The sequence below is a fragment of the Aquarana catesbeiana genome, linkage group LG01, assembly GCF_042186555.1.
Source record: "Aquarana catesbeiana isolate 2022-GZ linkage group LG01, ASM4218655v1, whole genome shotgun sequence".
NCBI lineage: Eukaryota > Metazoa > Chordata > Amphibia > Anura > Ranidae > Aquarana > Aquarana catesbeiana.
In genome coordinates, this window is record NC_133324.1 from 924310363 (window position 1) to 924338153 (window position 27791).

Genomic DNA, 27791 nt, shown 5'->3' on the forward strand with positions numbered 1-27791 from the left:
TCATTTTCAGGGTTGGTGTTATTTTCGGGGAAACACAGTACTTTGTTGCCGCCATTTAAAGAGGAACTGCAGTCTGCTCACATAATTTGTAATCAAAGCATCTTTGCCATTCTGAAGCTTCCCTCCAACCACTTTGCATATTATTTTATATATACTGTGATTCTGTACTTGCCAAATATGCTGCAGAAGTCTCCATCCACAGAGTCTGACTGCAGCCATTTTAACTGTGGGCAGCTGAAGCTGCTGCCTGTTCACTTCCTGGATTTACACAGACACACACCTCCAGCTCTGCAGCTCTCGTTGGCCCTCTTATGACTCACCCCCCCTCCCTTCCTGGCAAACTCTCACTAGCTGTGCATGATGTTATAAGCCTAGGCTTTTTTACCAAACAGGAAGTGGGCTGTATAAGGTATTTACTATCAGAAAAAAAAAATGTTTTACTATCCAAAGTTAAAACAACAAGAGCAGAAGATTTAATAGATGGAAAGATGAAAAAATGACTGAAGGTTCGCTTTAACCAGCTGGTCGTTTGCCGCAGCACCTCCATACCGCAGGCTTTACTCAGCAAGTACTACAGTGGGAATATATCCCTGGCTCTTTGTTTTAATGTAACACTTACCGTGTCTTGTGTTGTGCAGATTATGTGCGTTGGGATGGCATTCAGAATGAATGGCACCATAATGCATGTTGCTGTGTTACCACAACCTGTTAGTGTAAATGGTGATTTGTGACGTTGTTACTCTTCCTGTATTAATGATCTTTACTGTTTTTTCATCAGCTGCAGCCGTCTAAGGAAAGTACAAGAGATCCTCAGAAAACCCAGTAAGACCGCTCCGGATGGCATCCTCTGTATACTTGGTGAGGGGCTCATATTACTTTGCTGTATTCCAACCAAAATAGCCAGTTTGCTAAAATTTAATTTATTTATAATAGCGTCCAAAGGTCACGGTTTAAGCCAGGGGGCTGCAAACATTGGGAGCCACAGCTTTATATTTTTTACTGATTTTTACTGGCTGAAAAAAAATCTGTTTTAGAAATCTTATTTAAATAAATGGGTATGTTTTAGAGTTTTAGAACAACAGAAAAAACTCTTCAGTAAAACAAAGCAAAGAAAGTTCCAAATAAATGTAGACCATCAGAGTCCCCTACATTACAATCCCCATCAAAGTCCTCCTTACATAGAAGTCCCCCTTAAATCAGGGTTCCCATCAGAGCCCCCCCCCCCCTTACATCAGAGTCCTCATCAGAGCCCCCCCCCCCTACATTAGTCAGTCTTCCATTCCTCCTTGCATAAGAGCTCCTCTTAAATCAGGATTCCCGTCAGAGCTCTCCCCACCCCCCACCTTACATCAGGGCCCCCAATCAGAGCCCCCCCTTACATCAGGGCTCCCATCAGGGCCCCTCTCCCTTATATTAGTCAAAGTCCTCCAGTCTTTCATACATAAGAGTCCCTCCTACATCTCGACCCCCCCCCCAATCTTACATCGGGGGCCCCATCAGAAACCCCCCCCTTTTAAATTGGAGTTCACATTAAACACCCCCTCTTACATTGGGGCTCCCATCATAGTCTACATCAGAATCCTCATCAGAGCCCCCTCCCCCTTACATTGGGGTGCCCATCAGAGCCCCCTCCCCCTTACATTGGGGTGCCCATCAGAGCCCCCTCCCCCTTACATTGGGGCCCCCGTGCAGCTTCCAGTGCATACAGAAGCTCACAGTGTGCAGTGAAATCAGAGGGAGCCATTACAGGACAGGAGCCGGTACAACTGTGCAAGACAGAAGGGAAATGTGGAGGTTAGGTTTCACCCTTTAATATTGTTGGTTGCTTGCAATGGTCAATCGTCTTCTCCTCCACTTCCAGATGGTGCTCAGCAAACATTATCTCTGCTGTCACATATAGTGGGCAGTCTCACCTGCTGAATGCAACCCAAGTCCTACCTACTGAATAGGAGTGCCCTGCAACCCCATGGAGTTAAAGCATTTGTTACCCCAACAGTTCATATTCCTGATCTGTACCTGCTGTACCATGTACTTCTATGAGAAAGTATCCTGTTCTCTTTATATTGCTTCCTTTGTGTGAAATCCCTGGTTTCCCTCTGCTTTCCTATTAAAAACTGACCTCACTAAGCAGAAGAACACACTGTGGTTAGTTCTTTAGCTATGCTAGGAACGCTGTGTACTCTCCTCCAATAATCAGCTTGTCCCGACACCCCCCCCCCCCCCCAACTGCACAGCCATTCACTGGGAAGCTCATTGTACTACATTTTCTCCCCCCCCCCCCAGATATTATGCAGCTGAGAACAAAGGGAATGTGATTACTTTAAAAAAAAGGGAAAGAAAAGGCATTATGTTTTTTATATCTATACAAAAATGTTTTGCCTTTCATTTCTATTTTAAACTGAATAAGTTGTTTTACAAGGTGATCGTTTACAACCACTTTAAGGCAGTAAGGAGGTCATACAACACCTTCTCTAGCCTATCGAATGCTTTTTGAAAAGTAATCTTGAACATGGATTGCTCTTTAGAGAGTACTGCTAGTGTAAACTTTTATTTTTACTTACTTACTTTTTTTTTTTTTATTTACTGTATAATAAGCTCCATGGTCAGTATTTATATCTGACTTCATCATTATTATTATTATTATTATTATTATTGCTCTTTTGAATGATTTCATGTCCTAATGTAGATGCTTCTCATGTCCCTCTCACCCATGTAGTTGGGTCTGTGTCATCAAACTCCAGCCAGGGTTACATTTAGGGAAAGGTTCTGGTAATAGTAGTAATCTCTGGCGCAGTGTAAAAATCCCGTGTTTGATGCGTTTTGTATGTTTTCCAGGAATTGACAGTCGGTACAATGAAGGTTGCAGGGAGCTGGCCAACTATCTGCTCTTTGACTTGTACAGCCAGAGATATGCCGACTTTGAAAGGACCGGCTTCCCTGAAGAAGTTCTGGATGGTGAGTAACGTGTCGGTGGCTTGTCACAACCTCAGCCTGCCTGGAGGAGGGGAAATCAGATTTATTTTCTGTCTTTGTAGATGTCATCATCTTCATAAAGGCCGACAGTGTCCACCTGTACTGCAACCCTGTGAACTACACCTACCTGCTACCCTATGTGGGCTGCTGGAGGAACCTTCACTTCCACTGCATGACCGAGAATGAGGTATGTACATCAAAGAGCGCATATTGGGCCCTCTGATTCAAATTGTAATGTAACTGTAATGTCTGCCCTCATGTTGTAAAGCTCTGCGCAAACTGTTGGCGCTATATAAAACCTGTATAATAATATTATTTCTAGCAAGTGGAGGCAATTTATATACCAACAGTCCATTCGAAGCTGATATTTTAATCAATTAATTGACGGCAGGTGACGTTAGAGCTGCACGATTCTGGCTAAAACGAGTTTTACAATTTTTTTTTGCTTAGAATAAAGATCTATATCTCGTAGTGTAACCTCATGTTTCACATTATAAAAAAAAACTTTACTGTTTAGTTTTTTTTGTTTTTTTTTTATTCATTGAAGTGTATTTTTTCCCACAAAATTTGCGCAAATGCAGTGTGCCATAAAATATTGCAACAATCGCCATTTTATTCCCTAGGGTCTCTGCTAAAAAAAAAAAATATATATCTATATAGATATAGAGATAGATAGATAGATAGATAGATAGATAGATAGATAGATAGATAGATAGATAGATAGATAGATAGATAGATAGATAGATAGATAGATAGATAGATAGAGAGAGAGAGAGAGAGAGAGAGAGAGAGAGATAGATAGATAGATAGATAGATAGAGATAGATAGAGAGATATATCTATATATATAAAAATTTGTGGGGATTTTGACTTAGTAAGAAACAAGTGTCAGAAAAAAAAAGTTTTTAGTCTTTAAGTGGTTAAACATCCCTCATTTACAGAACAAAGTTCATTCCTTTGATCTAAGAGCGAAAAGTTACAATGTTTATAGTTATTTACCAGTGCTGACAATGTTGTGAAAAGGCTGCCCAGTGAGCAGAGAACTCTCTACACTTGTTACATGAATGAATTGGGAAATTCTGCATAGAGATCATGAGGGGGGTTGAATCGAGATCCCAATTTTGTAACGATTAAAGTGATTGTAAGGGTTCGTTTTTTTTTTTTTTTTTAAATAACAAACATATCATATTTACCTCCACTGTGCAGCTCGTTTTGCACAGAGTGGCCCCGAACCTGCTCTTCTGGGGTCCCCCGACGGCTCCTCCCTGCATCGTATAACCTCCTAGGAGAAGCGTTCTCCCGAGGGGGTTACCTTGCGGGCGCGCTCCCGAGTCCAGCATTCGGCGTCCATAGCCGCTGAATGTATGACTCGGCCCCTCCCCCTGGCGCCTGCGTCATTGGATTTGATTGACAGCAGCGGGAGACAATGGCTGCGCTGCTATCAATCTATCCAATTAAGAGCCGAGAGACCACGCGCCCCTACCATAGGATGCATTAAGGTGAAAAAACACAAAGGTTTACAACCCCTTTGATTGGGGAGCTCTAGGTAAGGTAGTTGTACACTGCCCTGCCCGACTTTGAGTGGTTGCAGCTGCAGACATTATCCCAGTATCTTTTTGTTACAGCTGGTAGAACAATTTCTTGTAAAAGCAATCCTAGTGGCTAAATAGCCGCTGGATTGCTTTCACAAGTGGCGGGAGGGGGTCCGCTTTTCAAAACCTTCCCAGGCTCTCCTGTCCCACCGGGGAACCCGGGATTGCAGCCAGTGGTTCCGCTGGCTGACCATAGAGCTAATCGCTAAATCGCTGACCATAGAGCTAATTGCTCGCATCATCTCTATGGTCTAAAAAAACAGAAGCAACGAGTTTTTCATCACTTTGGTTAGTATACTAGTATGATCCGAAGCTTTTAGGGGGAGAGGAGATATCTGGGGTCTAATAGACCCCCAGATGTCTTAGTAAAGAGGACCTGTCACTGCCTATTGCTATCACAAGGGATGCTTGCACCCCCTGCTCGCTCCTCATTGGCTGTGATTGACAGCAGCGGGAGCCAATGGCTCCCCCTACTGTCTCAGCCAATGAGGAGGCTGAGACCGGGAGAGCAGGCGCTCCCGTGCACATCGCTGCATCAGGATTGGACTCGAGTAAGTATTAGGGGGTGCTGTGGGGGAAACTGCATACTGAAGGTTTCCCTCTGTATGGCATTGAACAGACATCGCATGTGATCAGCACAGCAGTGCGGGTACGAATCACATGCGATGTCTGTGTTTGCAATAGTGTGAACCCAGGCTAAAGGTCTCTAACCCCCTCTCTCCACGCTTACCAAGATCTTCCCTCACAGTTTAAGCTCTGCTGTACTTTGACTGCAAGAGGCTGATGCCAGGTCTTATTTAGGTAATTAAACTGCTTTTGTTAAATAAAAAAAAAAAATCTATTTAATGATGCGTTATTGAATACAAATCTGCAATAATCAGTTTCTTTTATATCTGCCTGGAGTTCATCTGTAAGCATTTTGCTGCTCTTCTTTTGTAGTATGAAGATGAAGAAGCTGCTGAAGAATTTAAGATTGCGAGTTTCGTGAACATGGTGCGAGATTGCAGCCGCATCGGAATTCCATACAGCGCCCAAGGTAATCATTGTTGTATTGTGCTTATATCCAAATAGCTTGCATATATGTGGGTATAATACTATATCTATCTATCTGTCTATCTGTCTATCTATCTCACAAATGTGAGTACACCCCTCACATTTTTGTAAATATTTTATTCTATCTTTTCATGTGACAACACTGAAGAAATGACACTTTGCTACAATGTAAAGTAGTGAGTGTACAGCTTGTATAACAGTGTAAATTTGCTGTCCCCTCAAAATAATTCAACACACAGCCATTAATGTTTAAACCGCTGGCAACAAAAGTGAGTACACCCCTACGTGAAAATGTCCACATTGGGCCCAATAGCCATTTTCCCACCTCGGTGTCATGTGACTCGTTAGTGTTACAAGGTCTCAGGTGTGAATGGGGAGCAGGTGTGTTAAATTTGGTGTTATCGCTCTCACTCTCATACTGGTCACTGGAAGTTCAACATGGCACCTCATGGCAAAGAACTCTCTGGGAATCTGAACAAAAGAATTGTTATTCTACATAAAGATGGCCTAGGCTATAAGAAGATTGCCAAGACCCTGAAACTGAGCTGCAGCACGGTGGCCAAGACCATACAGTGGTTTAACAGGACAGCTTCCACTCAGAACAGGCCTCGCCATAGTCGACCAAAGAAGTTGAGTGCACGTGCTCAGCGTCATATCCAGAGGTTGTCTTTGGGAAATAGACGTATGAGTGCTGCCAGCATTGCTGCAGAGGTTGAAGGGGTGGGGGGTCAGCCTGTCAGTGCTCAGACCATACGCCACACACTGCATCAAATTGGTCTGCATGGCTGTCATCCCAGAAGGAAGCCTCTTCTAAAGATGATGCACAAGAATGCCTGCAAACAGTTTGCTGAAGACAAGCAGACTAAGGACATGGATTACTGGAACCATGTCCTGTGGTCTGATGAGACCAAGATAATCTTATTTGATTCAGATGGTGTCAAGTGTGTGTGGCGGCAACCAGGTGAGAAGTACAAAGACAAGTGTGTCTTGCCTACAGTCAAGCATGGTGGTGGGAGTGTCATGGTCTTGGGCTGTATGAGTGCTGCCGGCACTGGGGAGCTACAGTTCATTGAGGGAACCATGAATGCCAACATGTACTGTGACATACTGAAGCAGACCATGATCCCCTTCCTTCGGAGACTGGGCCGCAGGGCAGTATTCCAACATGATAACGACCCCAAACACACCGCCAAGACGACCACTGCCTTTCTAAAGAAGCTGAGGGTAAAGGTGATGGACTGGCCAAGCATGTCACCAGACCTAAACCCTATTGAGCATCTGTGGGGCATCCTCAAACGGAAGTTGCCACCTGTGAAGCTCTGGTGAACTCCATGCCCAAGAGGGTTAAGGCAAAGCTGGAAAATAATGGTGGCCACACAAAATATTGACACTTTGGCCCCAATTTGGACATTTTCACTTAGGGGTGTACTCACTTTTGTTGCCAGTGGTTTAGACATTAATGGCTGTGTAAAATTATAATGAGTTACTCAAGCGCTAATATGAATATAATTAGAAATGAATTGAACAATGAATTCAGCTGCAGCTATTCAAATGTGCTCTTACCCACATAAAATAAATGTTGAATACGATTAATAGTGCGCTAAAAAACCAACGTGGTAATAATACACAGTGCATAATACTGAAAACACATATAACAAAATGTCCATAAACATATGGTTGCTGAAAAAACTTTGAAATTGTGTATCAAAAAACAATCCTTCCTCTGTGATAATAGATGATAAAAAATATATAGTGAAGTAAAAAGACAAAAAGTCACCACCACCTCAGTGTGAATTTCCTGCTCACCTTCCAAACATAAACCCCCCTTTGGTCAGATAACACTTTCAAACAGGGGTCCTCACTAGGATCAGCTTATACGTATTCCGATTCTAGGTAATGACTCAATCACATTTGTCTGTCATTCTCCAGAAGTAATAGGTTTCTCCGAGTTGAATTTAATCAAGAAATAAATAAAACAACATCATCGCGCAAGATTGCTAATTATTCATTACTTTCTACTCAGTAGGGAATATTCACTCACATTTGCTCAGTAAAAATGCATATTGAACGATCAGTATTGCAAGCATCTCTCTTCCTCACTGCACGTCCAGTATAATGAAACACCGGAAGTGACGTCACCAGCTCCTCCCGATGCGTTGCGTCACAAGTCACGTGACTTTCTTGAGGGAAAAACTTTTTCGGCAGGAAATGTGCCCCCTGTTATTTTCGATGGGTGCTACCGCCCAGCGATCGCAACCCATTCAAATGAATTGGCACACTCTGCAAGCACCCAGCAACCACATGCAATGCACGATCCATTTATGGTCGACTTTACAAATCCTAATGCTATATTTTGTTACACAGGTCACCTGCAGATGTTCGACATGTTCATTGTTGAAAAATGGCCGATCGTTCAGGCGTTTGCCTTGGAGGGTATCGGTGGTGGGAGTTTCTTCACTATGAAGCACGAGGTGAGCCCTCTTTTTTTTTTTTTTTTTTTTTTTTTTTTTTTTTTATTATTCATTATAGTAAGCGGTGTGTGTGTGTGTGTGTGTGTGTGTGTGTGTGTGTGTTGCTCGTCTAATACAATCTCCCTTTTCTCTCTTTCTCTTTGCCCCCTCCAATGTTTATTTGTTCCTGTGTTTTATGGAAATGCTAGGAGGGTGGGGGCAACATGAACACTTGTGGATGGAAGATTACGGTCCCCAGCCCCCTGCTCCATAGGGGTCTTGTTCTCCGCGGTAAGAAGTGATGTTGCGGTACAGTGCATCCGGAAAGTATTCACAGGGCTTCACTTTTTCCACATTTTGTTATGTTACAGCCTTATTCAATTCATTATTTTCCTCAAAATTCTACAAATAATAAAATACCCCATAATGACAACGTGAAAGAAGTTTGTTTGAAATCTTTGCAAATTTATTAAAAATAAAAATAAAAAATCCCATGTACATAAGGATTCACAGCCTTTGCTCAATACTTTGTTGAAGCACCTTTTGGCACCAATTACAGCCTCAAGTCTTTTTGAGTATGATGCTACAAGCTTGACACACCTATTCTTGGTCAGTTTCTCCCATTCTTCTTTGCAGGACTCAAACTCCATCCGGTTGGGGGAGCATCAGTGAACAGCCATTTTCAGAGATTTTTATTCAGGTTCAAGTCTGGGCTCTGACTGGGCCACTCAAGGACGTTCACAGAGTTGTTCCATAGCCACGCCTGTGTTACCTTGGCTGTGTGCTTAGGGTCGTTGTCCTGTTGGAAGGTGAACCTTCACCCCAGTCTGAGGTCCAGAGCGCTCTGGAGCAGGTTTTCATCAAGGATGTCTTTATACATTGCTGCATTCATCTTTCCCTCGATCCTGACTAGTCTCCCAGTTCCTGCCACTAAAAAAACATCCCCACAGCATGATGCTGCCACCACCATGCTTCACTGTAGGGATGGTATTGGCCAGGTGATGAGCGGTGCCTGGTTTCCTCCAGACATGACGCTTGCCATTCAGGCCAAACCGTTCAATCCTTGTTTCATCAGACCAGAGAATTTTAATTCTTGTGCTCTAAGAGTCCTTCAGGTGCCTTTTGGCAAACTCCAGGCGGGCTGTCATGTGTCTTTTACTGAGGAGTGACTTCTGTCTCACCACTCTACCATACAGGCCTGATTGGTGGAGTGCTGCAGAGATGGTTGTTCTTCTGGAAGGTTCTCCTCTCTCCACAGAGAAACGCTGGAGCTCTGCCAGAGTGACCATCGGATTCTTGGTCACCTCCCTGGTTAAGTCCCTTCTCCCCCGATCGCTCTGTTTGGGCAGGCGGCCCGCTCTAGGAAGAGTCCTGGTAGTTCCAAACCTCTTCCATTTATGGATGATGGAGGCCACTGTGCTCATTGGGACCTTTAGTGCTGCAGAAGTGCTTCTGTACCCTTCCCCAGATCTGTGCCTCCATACAATCCTATCTCTGAGGTCTACAGACAATCCCTTTGACTTCATGACTTGGTTTGTGCTCTGACATGCACTGATAACTGTGGGACCTTATATAGACAGGTGTGTGCCTTTCCAAGTCATGTCCAATCAACTGAATTTACCACAGGTGGACGCCAATCAAGTTGTAGAAACATCTTAAGGATGATCAATGGTAACAGGATGAACCTGAACTCAATTTTGAGTGTCATGGCAAAGGCTGTGAATACTTATGTACATGGGATTTTTTTTCTTTCTTTTTTTTTGTTTAATAAATTTGCAAAGATTTCAAACAAACTTCTTTCACGTTGTCATTATGGGGTATTGTTTGTAAAATTTTGAGGAAAATAATGAATTGAATCCATTTTGGAATAAGGCTGTAACATAACAAAATGTGGAAAAAGTGAAGCGCTGTGAATACTTTCCGGATGCGCTGTATGGTGTTCGCCGCCTAGGGATGGTTGCATGAAGTGCATTTCCTGATAGCAGGGAGAAGACTGGGAATGTTCCGTCCTTCAGGGGTTATGATGTGTGTAGTTGGTGTCATGTATGATGATCATCTGTCATGTTTATCTTACAGCTGATGGATGTGAGCGAGTCTCTGTGGAAGATCTACAGCGTCATGGATCCTTCGTCTCTAGAGGCTCTGCTGTCCGAGGTAAATCTACATATTGGACATCTGTATGTCGGAGCAAAATAAGAAAAAAAAAAAAAAACGCACTCAACACATCTCTGCAAATCATGCACATTTCATCATGTTTTTGCCTGGGTTCACACTGGTGCCAACATGGACATTGCATGTGATTCGTACTACATTGCTGTGCCGATCACAAACAATGCAAATTCAGCCATACAAATTGTATGGCTAAAACCGCATTGCATTTGCACCAAAATTTTGCAGGACCCTCTTTTTTTGGCCCGCACTGGAATCGGATCGTATGGGTGTGCACTGCGATCTGTGAACTGATCTGGGGGTGTCATTAACTAACTTTTTATTGACATCCATAGCAGTTCGCAGAGAGCAGTGTGACCTGCCACCGAGTGACATGCAATGCAGGAACCCACACAGGAATCGCACTGGTTCCCGCATTGCATATGTGTGAACCCAGCCTCTGGGGCAGTTCACAGCCTGAATCGCACAGGAACACGCTTGCATTCCTGTGCAATTTTTGAGTGCAGTGGGTTTTCAGCCTAGTCAATTGAATGGGCTGAAAGTGCACCACATTGCACCAAAAGTATTGCATGCACTCCCAATCACCCATCCAAACACAGAAATGCAGTCGCTCGGGGCTATTTACTTGCAATGACCTTGGCAAAAAGTAAATGGCGTGTCCTTTTTTTGCAGCTGAGTTTGATCCATTCAAGTGAATGCAGCTGCACAGCAACTGTGCTGCTACAGTGTGCAGTGCAACTACTTGCAGCTCAGTGGGTCTGCATTTTCAGGAATAAAACAAATCTGTGAGGAGGCAAAAACTTGCCTCCATGCCACCGGTCAAACGCCATCTGAAAAGCAATCCACTTCAGATCACTTTTAAGAGGGAGAAGTGGTGTTAGCCACGTGTGAACAAGCCCTTAACACAATATTAGTGAGTTAAGGCACCGCATTTATGTATAGTGCCTTGAAAAAGTATTCATACCCCTTGAAATGTTCCACATTTTGTCATGTTACAACCAAAAACGTAAATGTATTTTATTGGGATGTTATGTAATAGATCAACAAATTGCCACATAATTGTGAAGTGGAAGGAAAATGATAAATGGTTTTCCATTTTTTTTTTTTTTTTTACAAATATGTGAAAAGTGTGGGGTACATTTACATTCAGCCCCCCTGAGTCAATACTTTGTAGAACCTCCTTTCTCTGCAATTACAGCTGCAAGTCTTTTTGGGGATGTCTCTACCAGCTCTGCACATCTAGAGAGGGACATTTTTGCCCATTCTTCTTTTCAAAATAGCTCAAGCTCTGTCAGATTGGATGGAGAGCATCTGTGAACAGCATTTTTTAAGTCTTGCCACAGATTCTCAATTGGTTTTAGGTCTTGACTTTGACTGGGCTATTCTAATACATGAATATGCTTTAATCTAAATCATTCCATTGTAGATCTGGCTGTATGTTTAGGATCATTGTCCTGTGAGTGTGAGAAATGGGAGAAATGTGTGACAGACAAGTCATGATTATATGCTGCATATTTACTGCTTATCCGGGGGGACTGTACAACTGTAAGTTGATACACCCCTGGATGGTTAGCAGTTCACCTTAAAGTGTTGTTGACTGCTCTGTAGGCAGGTGCAGCGTAGTATACATGCCTGTAAACTTGTTGCCTAAATGCATGTTCAAATATACACGTTTGGAAAAACATGAGCATGGGTGCATTTTAAGGAGTTGTATCTCCAGTATAGTGCATGTGTGCTTGGCTAAATCCTGCAGGACTAGTATGAGGCCAACTGCAGTTAAGCATATGCTTCCTTGCAAACTAGCTGGAACGCACGGTTGCTGGAATGCACGGTTGCTGAAGATACATGGTTTTTACATATTTGCATAAATATACATGGTTATACATGTTTGCATAAAGATACATGATCATGGTTGCACAAAGATGCATGTTTATTCGTGTTTGCATAAATATACATGGTTGTACATGATTGCATAAAGATACATGGTTGCAGAAAGATGCATGTTTGAAAATGTTATTATAAATAGACATGGTTATTCATGATCGCATAAAGATACGTGATCACATAAAGATGCATGTTTAAACATGTTTGCTTAAATATACATAGTTATACATGATCGCATAAGGATACACGGTTGCATAAAGATACATGATCACATAAAGATACATGGTTGCATAAAGATGCAAGTTTATACATGTTTGTTTAAATATTCATGGTTATACATGATTGCATAAGGATACATGATTGCATAAGAATACATGATTTCATAAAAGATGCATGTTTATACATGTCTGCATAGATACGTGTTGCGTAATGTTGCATAAACACATTTCATAAATGCATGCTTGCTTATTGCGAAAATGCTGGTTTCCATAGGCACATGTTGCATGAATGCGTGTGCACAGCGCACGCTTCCATATTTTGCCTAAATGCATAGTTGCATAGAACATGCTTCCATAAATGCATATTGCTTAAACACATGCTGGCATGTTTTCATTTGTACTGCATGCGTATGTTTATTTACATTAATCTGTATACATATGTACTTGTTTTCCTGGGACTACATACATATGTGCTTATTTGCATAGGACTACTTGCATATTGGCTTATTTTCTTGGGGGTACATGCATGTATGCTTATTGACCTTGTACTGCATATGTAAATGCATAAATGGAAAGAATACTTGTATACCTGCATGTTTGCATACCTAGGTACTTGCATAGAAGTAAACCAACATTGTTTTAGGCCTGCATCCTTGGAGGACTGTATATTAGGTTGGATAATGTAGTTGCTGCATTTTTTACCTGTTCTACCAGTTAAATGGTTCCAGAAAAGAGGCAGCCCGGGGAAGCAGGGGCACCGCTCTCAGGTTCAGGGATTTGGCGGTGTCCACATCTCCCAAAGGACAGTGGTTTTTGGGTGCATCTGAGCCACTGTGGTGTTTGGCATTGCAGGGTTTTCCTGGTGCATTCATTTTTCGTTAGACTGCGGCCGCATCACCTTGATCATGCCTGATCTTGGCTGATCGAAGCCTAAGCAGGATCAATCCTGGTTAGTATATAGATGGGAGACTGCCCGGGAATACCAGATGCTGTAAGCTTTGCCCACCTTGGTGAGGGAGGCATCCGAGGCTGCTGGGTTTTCAGAGTATTTCAAGCCAGGAAATCTTAGGGCAGTCTCTGAGGTGGTTTGTTCCATGTTTAGCCAGCAGAAACCTGGTAGGTTAAGTGCACCTCTTGGGACTGTCTAGGTCTGTCACAGAGTCGTCAGTCTTTTGCCTTGCATTAGCTCTTGGAGCACAAGTTATGGGCTCATTATTGTGAGACAATTAAATGGTAGCAGTTCCAAAGCCAAATAGGGACATGAGGTCTATCTTAAGATCTCAAGCTACTGAACATCCTTCTGTTCCAATAGGCTAGACTGTTCAGTGATGACCTCTCTGCAAGAGGTAGATTGCGGGGTCCATAATCGTCTGTAAATGGACATCTTCATGTTGCAGTTTGTTTCCAGGATCATCAAAGATTTCTGTAATTGCAGTGGAAAGCCATTTCTTTTTTTTTTTTTGTGAATCTTCCCTTTGGGTTGGCCACAGCTCCGGAGGGTTCTCAAACTGTCTAGCCCCAGTGCTGGGCTTGCTGAAGACGCCTCAATACTCTTTACCTCAATAATCTTTTCTCAGGAAGCAGTCAATTCCTGGGGTTCCTTCGATATATTTCTACAGGGGGAAGCTGTGTTTAGGTCAAAGCACGTTCTCTACATACAGCCCTACTCCAGGTCTTGGTAGAGGTTCATTCTCTGTCTGGAACTTGAACTCCGCGGCGCCATATTTAAATCTGTAATGGACACTGGGGGCAAGGCTGAAATGACAAGGCTGCACTGACCACTGGGGCAAGGCTGCACTGACAAGGCTGCAATGGACACTGGGGCAAAGCTGCACTGACAAGGCTGCAATGGACACTGGGGCAAAGCTGCACTGACAAGGCTGCAATGGACACTGGGGCAAAGCTGCACTGACAAGGCTGCAATGGACACTGGGGCAAGGCTGCAATGACACTGACAAAGCTGCAGATGGATACTGACAAGGCTGCATTGATGGGCATTTTAATGTAAGTTTTTTTCCTTAAACTTCCCTCCTAAAAGTTTTTTCCTTAAAATTCCCTCCTAAACTTGGGGCGCGTGTTATATGCCGATAAATACGTTATATATATATATATTATATATATTGTATTTTTTTTTTTGCCTGGGATGAAACCAGGAAATGGCACCCGCAGAAATATGTGGGTGAGAGATTTTCTTTTTCTTTCTCCAATCGATAGAGGAAAGGAGTTTGGCCTTAAGTACCAGTAAGGGTCAGAGTTCGTCCCTATCCATTTTTTTTCCAGGGGCCGTTGTTTCTCACTCCTTGTTTCATACCTCCATACAGCATGTAACTTGGACAGTCCCGCCTGTCAGGCCATTCTTGTGTCCTTGGGACTTGAATTGATCTTGACTGTCCTTGCAGAGGCCCCTTTTTGAATCAATTAGGGGCAGCGGCGGCCGGTACTCAAAATTTTTGGAGGGCACAAACAAACTGAAAAATACTGAACCCCCCATCAATTGCAGCCTCATTGTGCCCATCAATTGCAGCCACTTGTGTCCATCATATGCAGCCACTTGTGTCCATCATATGCAGCCACCTGTGCTCATCCATATATGCAGCCACGTGTGCCCATCGTATGCAGCCACGTGTGCCCATCGTATGCAGCCACTTGTGCACTGTATATGCAGCCACCTGTGCCCATCGTATGCAGCCACCTGTGCCCATCATACGCAGCCACCTGTGCCCATCATACGCAGCCACCTGTGCCCATCATACGCAGCCACCTGTGCCCATCAAACGCAGCCACTTGTGCACCGTATATGCAGCCACTGTGCCCAGTATATGCAGCCACTGGTGCCCAGTATATGCAGCCACCTGTGCCCATCAAATGCAGCCACTAGATGCTATAACTTTTGCTCAAACCATTCAATGTACGCTTGTTGCGATTTTTTTTTTTTTTTATTAGCAAAAGTATGTAGAAAAATACATATCGGCCTAAACTGAGAAAAAAATTGCTTTTTTAAAAAAATGGGGATATTTATTATAGCAAAAAGTACAAAATTGTCGCTCTTTTTTTGTTTATAGCGCAAAAAACAAAAACCGCAGAGATGATCAAATACCACCAAAAGAAAGCTCTATTTGTGCGGAAAAAAAAGGACGCCAATTTTGTTTGAGTACAGCGTCGCACAACTGCGCAATTGTCAGTTAAAGCGATGCAGTGCCGTATCGCAAAAAAATGGCTTGGTCATTAAGCAGCCAAAACTTCCGGGGCTGAAGTGGTTAAAGTGGTTTCTAGTTTTCCATTTGAATCAGGACAGTGTCTTGCCTTTTTTTTTCTCCTAATCCACAGTCAGCAGGAGAAAGATCGCTACCTTCTCTAGCGGTAGTTCAGATGCTCGGGGTCTATGGTTTTTCAAATGGCAAAAAACTCATTTTTTTTTTTTTTCTGGGGAGAGATTCTCTACCAGGTGTGGGAGTATCTTGGGCCATCCATCATCGGATATCAGTGGCCCAGGTGTACAAGACCACCATTTGGTCTTTTGTTTATACATCTACAGCAAGGATCTTCAAACTACGGCCCTCCAGTTGTTCAAGAACTACAATTCCCATCATGCCTAGCCATGTCTGTGAATGTCAGAGTTTTACAATGCCTCATGGGATGTGTAGTTTCGCAACAGCTGGAGGGCCGTAGTTTGAGGATCCCTGATCTACAGGGTTTTTTACCAGGTTGATATTAGAGGTCGACCGATATGGGTTTTTCTCTGGCCGATGCCGATATTTAGAAATCTCGGTGGCCGATGGCCGATATGTGATGCCGATTTTTTTGGGCCGATATATTAGGCCGATTTTTTTTTTTTTTTTTTTCTTTTTTTTTTTTCCTTCATCTTATCAAATTTAACAGTTAGACCCCTTTCACACTGGGGCGTTTTTCAGGTGCTTTTGGGCTAAAAATAGCACCTGTAAAGCGCCTGTAAAACGGCTCCCCTGCAGTCTCAGTGTGATATCCTGAGTACTTTCACACTGAGGCGATGCGCTGGCAGGATGTTAAAAAAAGTCCTGCAAGCAGCATCTTTGGAGCGGTGTATACCACCACTCCTGCCCATTGAAATGAATGCGCACCGCTGCCAAAGCGCCTGCAAAGCGTTTCGGCAGCGGCGCTTCAGGTGCGCATTTAACACCTTCCTCGGCTGCTAGCTGGGTTATAAGCTCCCCGCTAGCAGCTGAATAGCGCCGCTAAAATGACGGTAAAGCGCTGCTAAAACTAGCAGCGTTTTACCGTCAACGCATGCCCGCTGCAGTGTGAAAGCAACCTAAAGTGATACAGAAAATTTTTTACATTTAAACATTTATTAAACAAAACAAACCTCCAATCAGTTCACTTGTATGTATAATTTAGATAAAAAAAAAATATAAAAAAAAACTATATCAAAAATAAATACACAAAAACAGGTAATCAAAACTTTTTGGACGAAAAAAAATGGGCTAACTTTACTGCTTAGTTTTTTTTTAAAATTTATTAGTGTATTTTTTTAAAAAAAATTGCGTTTGAAAGACCGCTGCGCAAATACCGTGTGACATAAAATATTGCAACAACCGCTATTTTATTCCCTAGGGTCTCTGCTAAAAAAAAAATATATATAATGTTTGGGGGTTCTAAGTGATTTTCTAGCAGAAAATACAGGATTTTTACTTGTAAGCAACAAATGTCAGAAAAGATTTAGTCTTTAAATGGTTAAACTGAGAACTTCTACACACAGAGTTCAGCTCATTCAGAAGTGTAAACATTGTATCAATTCAGGTTCTTTTTATCAGATTTGGCTGCCCAGAGAGGGGAGAGAAGTGCTTCACAGAAGACTACAGGCAACTTGTATTGACTTCAGAAGTCATTTGCAAGTCGCGCTGAGTTATATCGGCCTTTTTTATCAGCACAATCGGCCGATGCCGATTAAGAAAAAAAACACCAAATATCGGCCGATATATCGGTCGACCTCTAGTTGATATCAATAACGTAGAAGATACTGCCTTTGGCCTCAGCGTATTACAAATAGCAGAGTAGGTTCTTCTTTGGTGGCAGTTTCCATGATGGTGTCTCCCTCCCCTCAGGGGCAGTGCTTTGGGACATCCCAGATAGTAATTACTATAGCTGCTCTGTGCCCCGTGATGTACGATAAAGAAAATAGGATTTTTCCTACAGCTTACCTGTAAAAATCCTTTTCTGGGAGCACATCACGGGACACAGAGGCCCCTCCCCTCTTTTGGGAATTGCTTGCTACAAAACGGAGGTACTTCCTGTATAGGAGGAGTTATGTAGAGTGGGGACTTCCTGTCTTTTGGGTGTGCCAGTGTCCATTCACCTATTGGTGGCGTGTAACCCAGATAGTACCGGTAATTACTATGGCTGGTGTATGTCCCGTGATTTACTCCAAGAAAAGGATTTACAGGTAAGCTGTAGGAAAAATCCTATTTTTTTTTTTTTTTTTTTTTTTTATAACCTGACACTACTTTAAACTTCTCAACAACTTTATCCCTGACCTGTCTGGTGTGTTCCTTGGCCTTCATGATGCTGTTTGTTCACTAAGGTTCTCTAACAAACCTCTGAGGGCTTCACAGAACATTTGTATTTATACTGAGATTAAATTACACACAGGTGGACTCTATTTACTAATTAGGTATCTTCTGAAGGCAATTGGTTCCACTAGATTTTAGTTAAGGGTATCAGAGTAAAGGGGGCTGAATACGAATGCACGCCACACTTTTCACATATTTATTTTTTAAAAATGTTGAAAACCATTTATCATTTTCCTTCCACTGCACAATTATGTGCCACTTTGTGTTGGTCTATCACATAAAATCCCAATAAAATACATTTATGTTTTTGGTTGTAACGTGAGAAAATGTGGAGAATTTCAAGGGGTATGAATACTTTTTCAAGGCACTGTAAATGGGCCCTTGAGACATACTGCGGAATCCTATTTGTCGGTGATTTTGATATACAAACAACAACCCTTCCATTACTGTCTCCTCTCGGGGTTGTTATTGCTGTCTGGCCCCTGTGGGGTAGGACTGGGTGGCGAATGATGATTTGTCTGGTAGCGGTGGGGGAGGGGATGAGATGATTGTGCGCACTTTCCCCTATAACACGACTTCTAACCTGCATCGTCCTGTAGATCTCCTCGGGGGGGGGGGGGGGGGTTTATTTTGATCTTCCAAACAAAGACGTTCATTTCTACAATTAGTATGATTACCGATGTGTCCTTCTGTAAACATCGATCCCGGGGGGACCATTGTATTCTTCTGTGATTTTTTGCGATGCAATTAACCCTTCCATTGCCAGCACTGTCTCTTCTGGTTACTGTGCGGTTTTTCTGTCTGCATTGCAGTGGTCCCATTCTGTGTGATGGAAGACATGTAGACTGTGTGACTGAAGAATAAACATGAGACGAGCTCGCATATGCATTCGCTTCTGCGCGCAAGCTCGTCTGGACAGGGCGCTTTTAAAAAAAAAAAAAAATTATTTTTATTTTTTATTATTTATTTTACTTTTTTATTTTATATTTTGACACTTTAAAAAAAAATTGAGGTTACTTTTATTCCTATTAGGGCCGGTTCACACTGCTGAATTTAGCGCAATTTTGATCCAATTGCGTTGCTAATTTGCATTGCGAATTCTTTGTGTTCTTGCGATTCTACTCCAGTCTATGGAGCTGAATTCGCATCACACACGGATCAAACTCAGACAGGACCCTTTTTTTTTTTTTTACGCAGCTTGGATTCGCAACGCATTGATGTGAACGGCACTCATGGAAAACGATGTTATTAAAATGACTTGCGAATTTGAGCGATCGCAACGGCTCAAATTTGAAATAGAATTCGCAGCAGTGTGAACCGGCCCTTACAAGGGATGTAAACATTCCTTGTAATAGAAAAAAGCATGACAGGTCCTCTTAAATATGAGATCTGGGGTCAAAAGGACTCTCAAAATCTCATATTTACACTAAAATGCAATAATAATTAAAAAAAAAAAAAAATTCTCCTTTTAAGAGCATTGGGCGGAAGTGATGTTTGACGTCACTTCCGCCCTCCAATGCTATGGAGCCGAGCGGGGGCCATCTTCCCTTCACTCAGCATCCAGGCAGTGAGGTGACAGGACGCGATCGTCTCCGCTACTACTGACGGCTCCTCTCCTGCCACAGATCAAAGTGATCTTGCGGCAAACCCGCCGCAGAGACCACTTTTATGTTACAGAGAAACGCACATCGTTTCCAAAAATACCGGGATTTTGTCAGCTAGCTGCTGCCATAACAATGGTATTTAGCGTCAAAGTACCGACATATGGGTACGGCGTTTTGCATGAAGGGGTTAAAACAGCTTGTCAGGCTACAATATGGTACAGACAGTTTAAATTTTGTCGACTAAAATATTTTCATTGACTAAATTAATACTATTTTAGTCAACTAAAATATGACTAAAACTAAAAGGGCATTTTAGTCAAGAGACTATAACTAAAACTAAATTTGTAATTTGATGTCAAACCTAACGCTGCACTACCACATAAGAATACGTAGGGGGCATCTAAGTTGCTAAAAGAAAAGAAAAATATTTTCTTATTTTTTTTCTTAATATTTAATGTTGGTAATATATTCAGGTAATAGGAGAGCAATGGCAATACAGTATTTTTATATTTTCAAGTTGTACTTCTGCTTGTCAAAAAGCAATATATACTTGATGAGTTTGGCAAGTCTAAGAAATGCTTAAATAACGCATTAAAATGTAACTAAACCCATTTGATTTTAGTCAACTAAAAGGTAGGAGATTTTAGTCGACTAAAATACGACTAAAACAAATCAATTCAGATGACTAAAATATGACTAAAACTAAAACGTGGAATATATGCAGCCACCACATGGAAAGAATGGTAAGCTGCACTGTATTACATTTCTGTTATTGGGTTTAGATACATTTGAAAGCCTTTAGTTATTAGCTCTTTTTTTCATCACCTAAAGTGGTATTCATGTCTAAGTATTAGCTTGTATGTTTAAACTTGGATTTTGTTGACTAGTTCCCGTTTTTGTTGTAGGATTTAATCACATTCCAGCATCAGTGGAGCAGCTTCCTGTCCAACTTTGAAACGGAAATTCCTTTTTTGCTGGAGCTGTCCGAGTCTCAGGCAGGAGAGGTAAGATGACCCTAAACTTCCATAGACCTCTTTACTGTGCCTTCTCCCAATGCAAGTCTATGGATTTGTGCGGCTCTCATCTTATATCCACAGTTGTTACATTGGTTGTAAAAGGCTTTTTTTTTTTTAAATATACTTACCTGCTTTGTGCAATGCAAAATCTCAAAGAAGCCTGAACCTCCTCTTCTGTAGTCTCACCGCTGGCGCTCTAGGCTCCTTCTCTTCTGTAGTCTCACTGCTGGTGCTATAGCCTCCTCCTCTTCTGTAGTCTCACCGCTGGCGCTCTAGAATCCTCCTCTTCTGTAGTCTCACCGCTGGCTCTCTAGAATCCTCCTCTTCTGTAGTCTCACCGCTGGTGCTCTAGGCTCCTTCTCTTCTGTAGTCTCACCGCTGGCGCTCTAGGCTCCTCCTCTTCTGTAGTCTCACCGCTTGCGCTCTAGGCTCCTCCTCTTCTGTAGTCTCACCGCTTGCGCTCTAGGCTCCTCCTCTTCTGTAGTCTCACCGCTGGCGCTCTAGGATCCTCCTCTTCTGTAGTCTCACCGCTGGCTCTCTAGAATCCTCCTCTTCTGTAGTCTCACCGCTGGCGCTCTAGGCTCCTTCTCTTCTGTAGTCTCACCGCTGGCGCTCTAGGCTCCTCCTCTTCTGTAGTCTCACCGCTTGCGCTCTAGGCTCCTCCTCTTCTGTAGTCTCACCGCTGGCGCTCTAGGCTCCTCCTCCTTCTGTAGTCTCACCGCTGGCGCTCTAGGCTCCTCCTCCTTCTGTAGTCTCACCGCTGGCGCTCTAGGCTCCTCCTCCTTCTGTAGTCTCACCGCTGGCGCTCTAGGCTCCTCCTCCTTCTGTAGTCTCACCGCTGGCGCTCTAGGCTCCTCCTCCTTCTGTAGTCTCACCACTGGCGCTCTAGGCTCCTCCTCTTCTGTAGTCTCACCGCTGGTGCTCTAGGCTCCTCCTCTTCTGTAGTCTCACCGCTGGCGCTCTAGGCTCCTCCTCTTCTGTAGTCTCACCCCTGGCGCTCTAGGCTCCTCCTCTTCTGTAGTCTCACCCCTGGTGCTCTAGGCTCCTCCTCTTCTGTAGTCTCACCCCTGGCGCTCTAGGATCCTCCTCTTCTGTAGTCTCACCGCTGGCGCTCTAGGCTCCTCCTCTTCTGTAGTCTCACCCCTGGCGCTCTAGGCTCCTCCTCTTCTGTAGTCTCACCGCTGGCGCTCTAGGCTCCTCCTCTTCTGTGTGTGCCACTGTAGCATGCTGCTTGCTATGGTGCACATGAGTGGGCTCGCTTCCAAGCTGGGCTGTATGCATCCATACACACACACTGTGGCTCGGCCCTATCCCCTCCTCTCCTCACAGGGTTTGAATAACAGCAGAAAGAGCCAATAACTTCTTGCCCTTGCCCCTCTGTCCTGTGAATGCAGCGAGAGAAGAGAGAACTGCTGCAGACAGGCACAGCACTGGATCAAGTGCGGACAGGTAAGTATTGGGGGGGGGGTGATACTGCTACTGGGACATTTTTTTACTTTAATGCTGGGAATGCATTAAAGGGATTGTAAAGTCTTGAGGTTTTTCACCCTAAAGCGGAGTTCTGGCCAAAATATGACTTCAAAGATAAAAATACTCCTAGAATACTCATCCCTCGTGCAATGTAATAAAGGTATGCTGTAAACTATGCCCAGTTTTCTATTTGTGCAGCTTCGTTTTCTTACTTTGTGAAGTTCCTGCACAGCGCGACCATCTCTGAAGCCACAGTGTCCTCCTTCCTGGATCCTGTGCATGCTGGCTACTAGGGCTGAAACAATTAATCGATAATGAAAATCGTTGTCAGCGATTTTCATTATCGATTAGTTGGTCCGCACCTTCCTCCTGTCTGTCCGTTAAATAAATCCTCCCTCCTGTGTCCTCGGTGATGCCGGCTGTGACCAGGCATTTCCGTGCCGCCGCAAGTCCGCGGCACGCCTTTCCTCCTTGCTGACATCATCCCCACTGATCTTCTCAGCCCCGCTCGCTGCCTCGAGGGAACAGAGAGGCGAGGGCGAGGAGAGCCGAGCTGCACCTTCATTGTGAAAGGTTGCGGCTAATAACACAGTAAAAACAGTACAATTTTTATGACCAGTGCCCCATCCTAACAGTATTCCTGGGGGGGGAGTGCCCCATCATTGGTGTTCCGGGGGGGTGGCTGCCTGGAATAGTAGTGCTCCATCATTGGTTTTCCTGGGTGGTAGGGGGGGAATAGTCATAGTGCCCCATTGGTGTTCCTGGGAGGGGGAGGGGGGGAATAGTGCCCCATTGGTGTTCCTGGGAGGCGGGGATAGTGCCCCATAATTGGTGTTCCCGGGAGGAATAGCGCCCCATAATTGGTGTTCCCGGGAGGAATAGCGCCCCATAATTGGTGTTCCCGGGAGGAATAGCGCCCCATAATTGGTGTTCCCGGGAGGAATAGCGCCCCATAATTGGTGTTCCCGGGAGGAATAGCGCCCCATAATTGGTGTTCCCGGGAGGAATAGCGCCCCATAATTGGTGTTCCCGGGAGGAATAGCGCCCCATAATTGGTGTTCCCGAGAGGAATAGCGCCCCATAATTGGTGTTCCCGGGAGGAATAGTGTCCCATAATTGGTGTTCCCGGGAGGAATAGCACCCCGTCATTGGTTTCCCCGGGATGAATAGCACCCCATCATTGGTTTCCCCGGGAGGAATAGCGTACCGTCATTGGTTTCCCCGGGAGGAATAGCGCCCCATCATTGGTGTCCCCGGGAGGAAAAGAAAAAATGGCACATTACGTTTTTTAATGATTTTATCCGATTAATCGAAAAAATAATCGGCCGATTAATCGATTATGAAAATAATCGTTAGTTGCAGCCCTACTGGCTACCCTGCATGCACCTGCCGATCTCGCGCATATGCAGTGCAATCTTGGTCAGCTTGCCATGCCAAGCTGACCAAGATTCTCCATAGACGCCAATGTTAAATGTTGCGGGACCATTGCCATGCCAAGCTGACCAAGATCTCCCAGGAGCCAATGTGAAACCGGAAATGACGTCCACGGCCACGGCTGCTAAAGAAGGAAGTGAAATTAGATATAGGCTTAAATCAAGTGAACAGGAAAAAAAAATTCCAATTCATTTTAGCGATGCACATTAGTGCTGCATGGGAATGAGTGAAAAATGTGGGTGGAACTCCGCTTTAATGCATTCTATGCATTAAAGTAAAAAACGTTCTACTGTATGCTGCAGTTCCCCCCAGACTCCTCTTTTTCTTACCTGAGCCAATTCGTTCTCCAGCCGCTGTCTCCATCCTCATTGGATAGATTGATAGTAACAGGAGCCATTGGCTCTCACGCTGCTGTCAATCAATTGCAGTGACACGAGAGCACGCGCGGGAGGAGGGGTAGGGGCGCGGGTCCCGCTGTGTCAATGGACTTTGGAGTGTGCCCGGGTGCCCCTGTGGAAAGCAGCTCTCCGTGGGGGCACCGGATGAAGTGGAGGAGCCAGCAGCGCCGGCGGGGCACCCCAGAAGAGGAGAATCAGAGCCACTCTGTGCAAAACCCTTGCACAGAGCAGGTAAGTATGACATATTTGTTATTTTTATTTTAAAAGAATTTTAACCTTTTAAAAACCCCTTTAAGGTAAAAGTCTTGACTTTAAAACCACTTAAAGTGGAGGAGAGAGTGAACACAGTGGCCCAATATTAGGCTGGATCCACACTTCTGCAGTAAGTTCACACAAAGCGCTGTGTGCATTGAGTTAAAGGCAGCTTATTCATTTCAATGGGCTTTCTAATGCACTAAAATGCACCTTATTTTATATATATATTTTTTTTTTTTAAAGGCAGAGTACCCCCACGCATGGTATTGCATTTCTCTGACTTGTGTTTTGCTAAAATACTTTTGAATTGGGATGCTATTAAGAATAAATGGCGCCACAGCACCATCATGAGCGTTTTAGACTTGGTGTTTGCGGGGTCCTTAGCATGAATCACCCCTGTTTTTTAAAGGGCAAATGGCAGAAGCCTTGTGTGGGAATATGTGCCAGTGTATTTCATGTGCAAGGCTGCTTTTTAGTTTCTGTTTGGAGCAACTCCAGTTTTGACAAAACAGAATTCTCCACGTGATATACTGTATACTATAGGCAACTACTTTAGCAAAATATATCTTGCCTGCTTCTGTTCTGCAGATTTATAGATGGGCCATGTTGGTGCATACACTGATAATCAGTGAAATAGATATTCTGTATCTGATGTCTTGCATTTTTTTTTTTTTCCTTCCAGCCGCTCCGAAGCTACTTCAGTCATGGGATGCTCTCCAGCCATATTGCAGATAACAGGTAGGTTATATAGAAGCCACTCACGTGTCCCAGGAAATCATCTACTTTTTTTAATTTTCATTTTTTTTGTGCTGAGCTTTGTATATTGATATGACGGCTTTAAGGGTTCATTTACATACCAGGAGGTGCGTCCAAGCGCCAAAACCTTCTGTGTGTAGCAGCCTCCCCACACCCCCTAATTACTTATCTGAGCCCCATCTGTCCAGTGATGTCCAAGAGTGTCTTAGCCGTCCGAGACACAGCAGCAGCGCCATTGGTTCCCCCGGCTGTCAATCAAAGTCAGTTCGCAAATCATAAGAGAGCGGGGCTGGGTCGGGGCTCCATGTTTGAATGAACACACAGAGCTGTGACTCGGCTCGGGTGCCCCCATAGCAAGCTGCTTGCTGTGGGGGGCACTCGACAGGCGGGAGGGGCCAGGAGCAGTGAAGAGGGACCTGCGAGGAGGAGGATCCAGACTGCTCTGTGCAAAACCACTGCAACAAAAAAAAAAGCAGGTGAGCAAATTATTCATGGAGTTATTCTCAGGTTAACTGAAGCTGCTAAATTTTATCTGTGCATCTTCGCCTTAGTGAACTCTGGTGATAAACGGTGTTAAAAAGTCACCTGAAATGGAAGACTTGGTATTACCTTACACCCTTACTTGGATTCCCACAGCATGTCCTGGCTTCTGAGTGTGATCAGGTGATCTCTGAGAAGTTGGACAAATGGAATTACACTAAATAAGGGACTAAGTTTACACCTTTAAGCCTATGGCTGGCTTTATAAGTAAAGCCAGCCATATATGGATCGAAATTGGGCCCATTCAGCAGGGACCGGGATCGTCTTCTGTACAACTGCCCTGTCAGATTTTCCATGCTCGATCAGCACCGCCGGCTACAGCCAGCAGTGCTGATCAGTGTATTCTGATGACAGGAAATTTTCCCCGCTGTCCGAATACAGTGGGTAAGGTGGATGGGGGAAGATTCCCCCATCCACATCGGTTTCCTTAATCGATACTTAGATTAGCCTTTCTTGACCCTTTTATCCCAGAGGAACCCTTGAAATATTTTTCAGGTCTTGAGGAACCCCTACTAAAATGTAATATTTGGGGTCAGAGGGAAGGATGACCCTTTACAATGGTGGTCAGAATGCCACCCTTACAGACAGCTCAAAAATGATAATTGTGTTCATTCTGCTGGCTTTGCCAAGTGGCATTGGACTCAGAATTATGCAGGCACCATCCGATGGGAGTCAGCTTAGCCATAACTCAAGCAAACCCTAGTAACCACTGGAGGAACCCTGGTTGAGAATGGCTGATTTAGATCCTTACTTAAGCTCAACCGTGACTGATCCCTTCTAAATCTTGGCTTTAAAAGTGACCTAATAATTGTTTATATGTCCTGTTCACCTAAAGGTGTGCCTATCCTTTCCAGAGGTCATAGCCTTCTCCCCTTATAATCAGATCATTGCAAGATGTTGTGTTCTGCCATAGGAGTTCCAAAGAGTAATGAAGAGGACCTCTGTAGTCTCATGTGATGTTTTTTTCCTTTTGTCATTAGTCCCTCCAGGCAGCCCTTTGTCCTGTTCGGCAGCCACTCCACCAGAGAGAACCTGAAACCGGGCAGCTTCATATTCCCATCTGAAGGTCATCTGGTCAGGAACACTGGACTTGGAGGCAGCACCGCCAAACACATGGTAATGGGGGGGGGGGGGGGTTGGTTTGGTTGTGTCGATGATGTGGTAGTGTGTGCAAAGATTCTGATACTAAAAATGTAACAGTAATTGTCATGTCATGTGCACCAATGCTGGGAGTTGAGTAGCAATAGCTGACAGCTCCTATGTCTAGGGGTAACTCGGATTTGGTTGCAATTACAAAGATACAGTTTAGGAGTCAAATGTCTGAGAAATACTAAATACCATGGTGCATACTTTACCGCAGGCATGTCGAAAGTCCGGCCCGCGTTCGGGTTTAATACGCCCCACCCTGGTGATTTGGATATGATTAGGGCCACAAAAGTTATATGCCATATTTATCGGCGCTGCCTCGGAGGGGCAGCCGTCAGACTACATACAGGAGAATCTCCTGTTTACTCAGGGGCGTCTGTAATAGGAAGTCCCATCTCCTGTGCTGCCATTGGACGACTGTTCTGTCTGTCATAGGAGGCGGGACTTTGTATTAAAGAGGCCACTGAGTAAACAGGAGATTCTCCTGTATGTAATCTGTTGGCGCTCATCCCGCTCCCCTCACTATCTTCTCCGAGGCTTCAGATGGGCATCGATCAGAATGCACCAATGGCAATGGTGAAGCTGCATTCATGGCAATGGTGAGGCTGCATTCAAGGCAATGGTGAGGCTGCATTCAAGGCAATGGTGAGGCTGCATTCAAGGCAATGGTGAGGCTGCATTCAAGGCAATGGTGAGGCTGCATTCAAGGCAATGGTGAGGCTGCATTCAAGGCAATGGTGAGGCTGCATTCAAGGCAATGGTGAGGCTGCATTCAAGGCAATGGTGAGGCTGCATTCAAGGCAATGGTGAGGCTGCATTCAAGGCAATGGTGAGGCTGCATTCAAGGCAATGGTGAGGCTGCATTCAAGGCAATGGTGAGGCTGCATTCAAGGCAATGGTGAGGCTGCATTCAAGGCAATGGTGAGGCTGCATTCAAGGCAATGGTGAGGCTGCATTCAAGGCAATGGTGAGGCTGCATTCAAGGCAATGGTGAGGCTGCATTCAAGGCAATGGTGAGGCTGCATTCAAGACAATGGTGAGGCTGCATTCATGGCAATGGTGAGGCTGCATTCATGGCAATGGTGAGGCTGCATTGATGGGCACTGATTAGGCTGCATTGATGGGCACTGACCCTTATTTTGCGTCACAGTTCTTTATTTAAAATGTAAGTTTTTTTTTCCTGAAACTTCCCTCTTAAAGTGAAGGTGCGTGTTATACGCCAATAAATAAGGTATATACAAATAACTCACCCAAGCTCATCTATTCACCACACACACAGCCACAAAGG

At 44.1% G+C, this 27791-nt stretch overlaps 1 protein-coding gene across 1 annotated transcript in view; it reads left to right on the plus strand.

The window, feature by feature from the left end:
• Positions 1-27791, plus strand: part of DNAAF9 (dynein axonemal assembly factor 9) — a 174044-nt gene that overhangs the window by 32469 nt on the left and 113784 nt on the right. The window contains 9 exon segments of the mRNA XM_073611027.1: positions 779-858; positions 2836-2955; positions 3036-3160; positions 5504-5600; positions 7982-8088; positions 10144-10221; positions 20394-20492; positions 24744-24799; positions 26338-26473. Coding sequence (XP_073467128.1) covers positions 779-858; positions 2836-2955; positions 3036-3160; positions 5504-5600; positions 7982-8088; positions 10144-10221; positions 20394-20492; positions 24744-24799; positions 26338-26473 — 898 coding nt within the window.